The sequence below is a fragment of the Lotus japonicus genome, chromosome 3 (genome assembly GCF_012489685.1).
Source record: "Lotus japonicus ecotype B-129 chromosome 3, LjGifu_v1.2".
In the NCBI taxonomy this organism is placed as follows: Eukaryota; Viridiplantae; Streptophyta; class Magnoliopsida; order Fabales; family Fabaceae; genus Lotus; species Lotus japonicus.
In genome coordinates this window covers 2,620,364-2,627,709 of record NC_080043.1, presented here as the reverse complement: position 1 = coordinate 2,627,709, position 7,346 = coordinate 2,620,364, and the positions used below count along the sequence as shown (strand labels likewise).

The window sequence follows — 7,346 nt, the reverse complement described above, 5'->3', positions numbered from 1 at the left end:
GAAGAAGAAAAATGAAAGAGATGGTGCAGATCGAGGTCAAAAACTTGGAAGAACAGAAACAGATTGGCTGGGTCACCTCGGCGGCGTGGCGTGAACGGGGAGAGGAACCGGGTCAGGGTCGAGAGGGTCCGGGTCAGATTTCGGGTTGGAACTGCAATTCCAGTACAAGGGGTTTGTGATGTCGGCGAAGGTGGACGGGGAGAGGGAGAGTAGCAGGTCGGAGGTGGAGGATGGGGTGAAGCACGTGACTTGCACGGAGGATGCTGCGACATTCGTGGCATCTGCGACAGCCATGGATTTGAGCATGGATGCTTGCAAGCTCTTGTCTCAGACTTCTCTCAGAAGCTCCAAAAGGGGTGAGATTTCTGGCTTTGATTATGGTTTAGAGGCTTTGAAGGGATGAAGAAGAACAATGTTTGATGTGGAGGTTTGAGAGCTTGAAGACCAGATCTGAAAAATTTGAGTGTTGCTGGGTTGATGCTGCGTTGTTGAATTTCTAATTAGAAATTGAGGTAGGCTTCAATTTAGGGATTTGTTATTAGATTAGGTTAGGGATTAATTAGATTTAGGTTTTTGTTTAGGTTATTATTAGATTAGGATTTTATTAAGTTTTGTTTTCTGCTTATATAATTGAGTTGGATTTTAAAAATAATTTTTAATTAATTTTTCTAATTAAAAAAAAATAAAAAAGCCGCGTGGTATTGCTGACTAGGACAAAATTGAGAGGTGGCAACATTTGGCCTTAATTGAATTAAAAAAAAATTTCTAGAGACCCAATTTGATGCAAAAATTTTCTAGGCCCTGGATTTGATTCCCTTTACAATTACAGGGGCCTTCTGATGTATTAAGCCTAATAATAATAAACTTATTATTATTATTATTATTATTATTATTAATTTATTATTACTTTATTATTATTATTATTAATTTATTATTACTTTATTATGATTAAACTTATTATTAAGTTTAAGAGGATGACTGTGTTTATTAAAGATGGTATTGTAAAAGTAAATTTAGCATAATGATTTTTGTTGGAATAGTAAGGGAGTTGCTTTTAGAAAATGATATACTTTGTTGATACATTAGAATGAATTTTTCTTAACGAAAAAAGTACACAATTTACATTCCTGTTAAACATGATTGAAGTTATCTATAGATATATTTTTATCCTATAGAAAAAGCTATTTGTTCACAATTCATGTTGCATATGATTCATTGTCAAAGTTAATTAACAGTAAAATCTTATCTTCATGTGAATATCTCAATTATTATTATTCTGATCTAGAAAGGAAGAGCAATTTTTTCTTTTTCTTTTGGCTTCCATGGCCAATTTCAAAATCTAGCTTAAGATGTTGTCAAAGTTAGCGGTATAAACGGTAATCCAAGTCTAGCGGAGAGTAAAGAGTGGATTCAGCATTTTCCTACAACGTTGCTCATATAAACTTTCAGCTACCCCTTCAGTTCCTAAAACCAAATCCAAATTTTCAATTCTAATATTCAGATTCTTTTTGTCAATCCTCGTATAATTCACTAGCAAAGTGGTTGTTTTATGTAAGGTTCTTTCCTTCTCTTTTCAATTTTTTTTTTTTCGTTCAAGAAGTTTCATTCCTTCTTTATGTTCAGAGGAGGATCAATGCCTTTGAATAATTAAGAGTCTGTTTTGATGCAGATCAAAAGAACATTTATTGGAGTTTTTGTTTACTAATTAAGGTCTAATAAGTGCTCGTTAGTTCGTATCCAAACAAGATCTAAGTTTAATGCTGAAAATTGTGAAATTCTAATAAAAATATAATATATAATCATTCATGTCCAATATAATATAAAAATCATTCCAGTAATAGAAGCAATTGGAAATGTTAGTTCATGAAAAATTCAATGATTCTTGTTCATAAATTTGTAACCTGAGATTAGATAGAAGGATTTAGACTTTGTTATACAACTTTTATGAATATTAAAGGAGAGTATAATTTAAAGATTTGTTAGAAGTCCCACATTGGCTAGAGATAAGGCCAATCAAGTGTTTATAAGGGTTGTGCAAACCTCAACTCTTGAGCTAGCTTTTGTGGTTGAGTATAGGCCTCCCAATTTCTAATATGGTATCAGAGCCTATCCTAGATCCATTTGTTGTTTGTTGTGGAGACTTCCTATATTCGGGGCACCCGTTGTTGTTGATCCCACGTTCCAGTCTGTTCAATCCTGGACGTGAGGGGGTGTGTTAGAAGTCCCACATTGGCTAGAGATAAGGCCAATCAAGTGTTTATAAGGGTTGTGCAAACCTCAACTCTTGAGCTAGCTTTTGTGGTTGAGTATAGGCCTCCCAATTTCTAATAAGATTTTAAGTGAATGTTCCTCCATTGCTAACATGTTGATAATTTGTCTAAGAAATCCATGGCATCAAAGATTCCTCAGTTGCAATCAAAGGTGACTCAAGCATCAGAAGTAGTGGCCAACAATGGAGCTTCATACTACAAGCTGTTGATGGAGCAGAACAAACACTATATCCAGGATCCACCCACCATTGAAAAGTGCCAATCATTGGCCAAACAATTGTTCTACACTCGCCTTGCCAGGTTAACTCTCTTACTTGTTTTACAAGAAATTGATTGTATGTTTGTTTTTGCGAAGATAGAAAACACGAACATGATTTCACATATACCAATTGAGAAGAAAAAGTTTGACATGCTGAATTCAACGTTGTTTAATGCATATCAACATTAAGTTGAATAAAATGTTATGGCGTGAGGGGGTATACCTCACGGTTATGACATGAGAAGGACATGGTCATGAATATATTTTTGTAACCACATTGGATGACGAGTAAATCACATTAGTGAATGACACCATATCTTTTGCCCAAAACCTTAAGAAAATGAGTGTATGAATTTTTTTCACTTATATGCTATTCAACACTCTCCTAATATGGATCATATATACGATGGTTATAGTCGACTTCACTTAATAGGATAAAGCTTCATATGCACTTCAGTTTAAACAAGTACTGAACTTGCTGCTCATTTTCTGTAGTATTCCTCATCGTTACAATGCATTTTGGAAGGAATTGGACCATGCAAAGAACCTATTGAAGAACAGGAAAGATCTAAACATAGAGAATGCTGGCATTGCTGCTTTTTTCGGACTTGAGTGTTTTGCATGGTTTTGGGGGGGTGAGATTGTTGGCAGAGGATTTACATTCACTGGCTACTGTGTGTAAGTGCAACTACTATAAGCATATTTGAAAATTCTTCTGCAATTGATTCTCAAACCAGAATCAATGTTGTGGAGAAGTTTTTGTAAGTTGCTTCTGAGTTTCATGATATGCCAGAATTGACAATAAGCTAATGCATACATGCTATAAGACCATAATGTCATTAGCTTAATTGTTGAACTTGAAATTACTATTTGGTCTATTAAGGAACATAAGGACTTTGATCCAGTTTTACAGAGTACGTTTTGATTCTGATCATTTGATGAATGAAAATGACAAGTCCAGTAGATAATGCGAGCATAATGATGGAATTTGGGGGAACTGCCTCTGATCTTAAAAAGATTATGGAATGTTTGAGAAGCTTTAAGGCAAATACAATGGATCATATTCCTCTAGTTTCATTTTGGTGCACCCATATTTGGGGTGAGCTCTGGGCATCTTGCCTTTCTGTATTGGGTGTATTAAGGAATGTGTTTGCTTTAATGTACTAACTAAATGAAGAATCTAAGCTAGAACCACCTGTTTAGAAACACTTCTACAGTTGTTAAAGTCAAAATTAATTATAGGAGCAACTTTATGTGAGTAGCTGAACCAAACATGTTATAAATCACAAATTGTGGTCAGTTTCACTTTAGGGAGCTTTAGAATCAATTATTATTGATGAGAATCACTATTAAGTGGTTATATAGTGCCCGTTTGGGATTCCGTTGAAAACGTGGTGTTTGAATTAACGTGATTTTAGTATAATTGTGTTTGAGTAAACGTGATTTATGTTTGGATGATTTGTAACAAACGTGATTGTGAAAAAATGAATATTGTTTGGATGAAATGAATCAAACTCACGTTTGGAATTAAATAAAAAAAAGACATTAAATTATCCTAATTTTCCAAACATTATAATTGTGGGTATAAATTAATAACAAAGGTGAAAAATCATCAGATCATAGGGCAGACGGTGCTTGAATAAAAAATCCATATCTAATGCGCAAGGAGTGAGCCCAACTTGGCAACTTCTAATAAATTGCCAAAATACTAGTGGCAGATTCTAATAAATTCAATTTACACTAACTAACAGATTTGGTGTGCAGTGAAGTGAAGTCAAGCCAGAGAACATATCTTGTAGTGAAGAGAGTTGGAGAAAGCCAAAAAATCTCCAACGGTCAAACGCTGTTCCTTAACGCCAACACGCTCCAATTTTACGCTTCAAAAAAAACGTGATTTTGGGGGAGATAAGCGTTCTTGTGTTTTTCTGAACGCCAAGCCAAACGCGTGTGAAAATTGGAAAATAGCGTTTATAACAACGCTAACGCACATTTGGGCACCAAACGCCAATCCAAACAGGCCCATAGATATTTGACAATTAATTTACATAATTGATTATAAAAAGCAAGAAAGTAGGTTTTGAGTTCATCAATTGTGGGATTATTGGGGTTGTCTAAATGACCCATGATAAAGCTTGGGTTAAATAACCCATCATCCAATCACATTGGAGATAAATGAGTTGGAAATAAATTAATAAATAAAATATAGAAATTCTAACTCACTTATCTCCAATGTGATTAGATGATGGGTTATTTAACCTAAACTTTATCACGGGTTGGGAAAAGGAAAGTTAAGTTAACCCTTTACCCAATTCAAATACAAACAAAATTTAAGTATGTCAATAATCATCCGACCATTCATGTAGCTAACTAGAAACTAGATATGAAGAGAAAAGCCCTATTTTCTAGCAAAGGTATTTAAACCTTAGTCCAATAATGGGTCCCTTGAATGACTCCATTAGTTGGGAAATTAATCATACAGACTACTGAGGATGGACAGTTGGACACACTAGTAATCAGAGAAAGAGACAATACAACATTCATCTTGTTCTAAATTTATGATATTTAAGGAATTGCATTCACAACCACCATGTGGATATATATAGCAGAAGAGTAAATCTTGTATCATGGTACATCATCCTCCTATACATCATTCTATTAAATGTATCGAATACAAAATTAAAATGCATTTGATATCTTAAAATATTTTAAGAAGATAAAATAGAAGAACATATCATTATTCCTTAAATGTACACATTATATGTCTAGTCATAATCTCTATTTCTCATTCAACTTGTTAATTTGTGTGTCGTAGTGCCTTGCAGGTACTCACACTTAACGTACTCCGCCGACAATGGGAACAAATAAGAAGGAGTCAAAGCCAGCATTCTTATTTGAATTCTTACCGGAACAAGGACATATCATTATTCATAGTAGAACGTACGAAACTTTGTAATAAATATACACAAATATCAATACATCCTACTATTGAAGCTATGAGCTCTTGATAATGGTTCAGACTAGAAGGAGGAAATGGGAGATGAAAACAAATGGAAAAATAAAACATAGCACCTTCACTACCAGCCATCTCTTTCCCCACACATCGTTCTTATCTTGAGTGCTTGTGCTTGTTCCATTGCCAGCATTAACAAAGGCTACACTAGCTGCAGTAGGTTTTCAATTTCAGCCACAATGTTAAGAAGAAAAAAAAATGTAAAGCAAAACCAGAGTGTATAAAAACAGAACAGAAGAGACAAATGAAGTAACTATATGTTTTGTTTCACATAATCACATTATTCATCCACAGAAATACTTCTAATTCTCTAACATTATTTTTCATCATCAAAACATTAAACATATTCGGGTGAGGTTCTTAAAAGCACTTCACTTCATGATGAAAATCACATTAAGGCCAAAGCAAAAAAACCAAGCTTCCAAGTTAACATGAAAGTGATTTTACTTCTTCTCACAATACATTTCTATTCTTTTGCGATAAAAAATGAAAATCGCTCTTATGTTAAACATAACTAATCATAAATCGCGTTACTTTAAACTTTTTTTCACCATTACTAATTTCGTCTCAATCAATTCTATCCAAAATAACTCCCCATAACACTAAACTAAACCAAACATGCTCTAACATTCTTTAACAAAAATCAAATAATAATATATATCTTACGACTGGGAGAGGGAGCTGGGGTGGAAAAATTTAGGCTTATGCCTTTGTCATATCCCTCAAATACTTTAGCTTCTCGAGATTGAGGTGCCAATTGCAAAACATCTGCAACAACATATCATCAAACTTTGATTGAATTGAAGGCATGCAGCACCAGCACAAAAAAGGAACAAAGGGTGATAGATTAATGGAGATTGATACTCACCAACACACTGAGTAAAGTTGACGGGTGTTTTACAAGCACCTGGTAACTTGAGAGCACGGAGGACATTGAATCTCACGTCTTGGAAGAGTAAACAGAGGCATCTCTTGCCGTTGTGATCAATCTCTTTGATGCCAGTGCAGCAATCTTTGGATGGGGCGCCATTGGCTTGATCAAAGACATAGGGAGAGCAATAAGATATACCAATGAGTTTGTAGGTGCATTCTGCTGCGTCTTGGTTTAGGTTTGAGCTTGCAAAACCAACCAAAAGGAGCAGCAGTAAGGTAGAGGAGAGTGCTAGATTTATATTTATTGCCCTTTTGGAACTCATTTAGAGATGCTGAAAAGTAATATCAAAAAAGGAGAGAAAAGAGTTAGATGCGATATGACAAACTTGATATTTGTAATTCATTTTAATCATCCTTGTCTCTTATAAGAATAAATTATAGTGATGTTGATGATGCATATTTTTATCATTTTAAAATTGTGTCTCTCTTTTCATACTTATTACATATGTGAGATTCTCTTAATATTTAGGAAGAAAAATATAGACACAAGGTTTTACATGACACAATCATGACGACGGCTAAGGTGGGTCGTTTAAGTGACTTACTATGACACAACAAGAAAATTGTTTTGGAAGCCACAAATTAACATGTCAAATTACTAAAATGTATTTCTCTCACATCTTTATGCTGAACCTTCACGAAAATAGGAGCTCTACCGCTTTGGCGCTCCCTACCACCCTCACTACCCCTACAACTCATGCCATCACTCCAAGTCAACCTTATTGCCAACTAGAGTGACCGTGCTCAGCCTCGTCGTCACATTAACCTTGTTTACGACTCTCCTTGCCACCACCATTCTTCGTTCCTAGAGCTTCAAGTGGTCATTGGCAACAAATAAAGACCCCACATGGCCACATGCTCTTCCTCCACAACG

At 34.9% G+C, this 7,346-nt stretch overlaps 2 protein-coding genes across 2 annotated transcripts; one reads left to right on the top strand and one right to left on the bottom strand.

Annotated features, from left to right (window-relative positions):
• Nucleotides 1-1,979: 1,979 nt before the first annotated feature.
• On the top strand, nucleotides 1,980-3,407 carry LOC130748332 (uncharacterized). The gene is made up of 2 exons (XM_057601517.1): nucleotides 1,980-2,570; nucleotides 3,025-3,407. The coding sequence occupies exons 1-2, from the start codon at nucleotides 2,389-2,391 to the stop codon at nucleotides 3,209-3,211; spliced, it is 369 nt and encodes a 122-aa protein (XP_057457500.1). The 5' UTR covers nucleotides 1,980-2,388; the 3' UTR covers nucleotides 3,212-3,407.
• Nucleotides 3,408-5,132: 1,725 nt separating this feature from the next.
• Nucleotides 5,133-6,792, bottom strand: LOC130748615 (non-specific lipid transfer protein GPI-anchored 14-like). The gene is made up of 3 exons (XM_057601848.1): nucleotides 6,408-6,792; nucleotides 6,206-6,307; nucleotides 5,133-5,690 (listed from the first exon to the last, which is right to left on the bottom strand). The coding sequence occupies exons 1-3, from the start codon at nucleotides 6,733-6,735 to the stop codon at nucleotides 5,542-5,544; spliced, it is 579 nt and encodes a 192-aa protein (XP_057457831.1). The 5' UTR covers nucleotides 6,736-6,792; the 3' UTR covers nucleotides 5,133-5,541.
• Nucleotides 6,793-7,346: the final 554 nt, after the last annotated feature.

Coding starts and splice junctions, on each gene's coding strand:
- LOC130748332 (XM_057601517.1), top strand. CDS start 2,389: ATGGCATCAAAGATTCCTCAGTTGCAATCAAAGGTGACTCAAGCATCA. Junction 2,571..3,024: donor TTCTACACTCGCCTTGCCAG/GTTAACTCTCTT, acceptor CATTTTCTGTAG/TATTCCTCATCGTTACAATG.
- LOC130748615 (XM_057601848.1), bottom strand. CDS start 6,735: ATGAGTTCCAAAAGGGCAATAAATATAAATCTAGCACTCTCCTCTACC. Junction 6,308..6,407: donor CAACTTTACTCAGTGTGTTG/GTGAGTATCAAT, acceptor ATGTTGTTGCAG/ATGTTTTGCAATTGGCACCT. Junction 5,691..6,205: donor CCCAGCTCCCTCTCCCAGTC/GTAAGATATATA, acceptor AACCTACTGCAG/CTAGTGTAGCCTTTGTTAAT.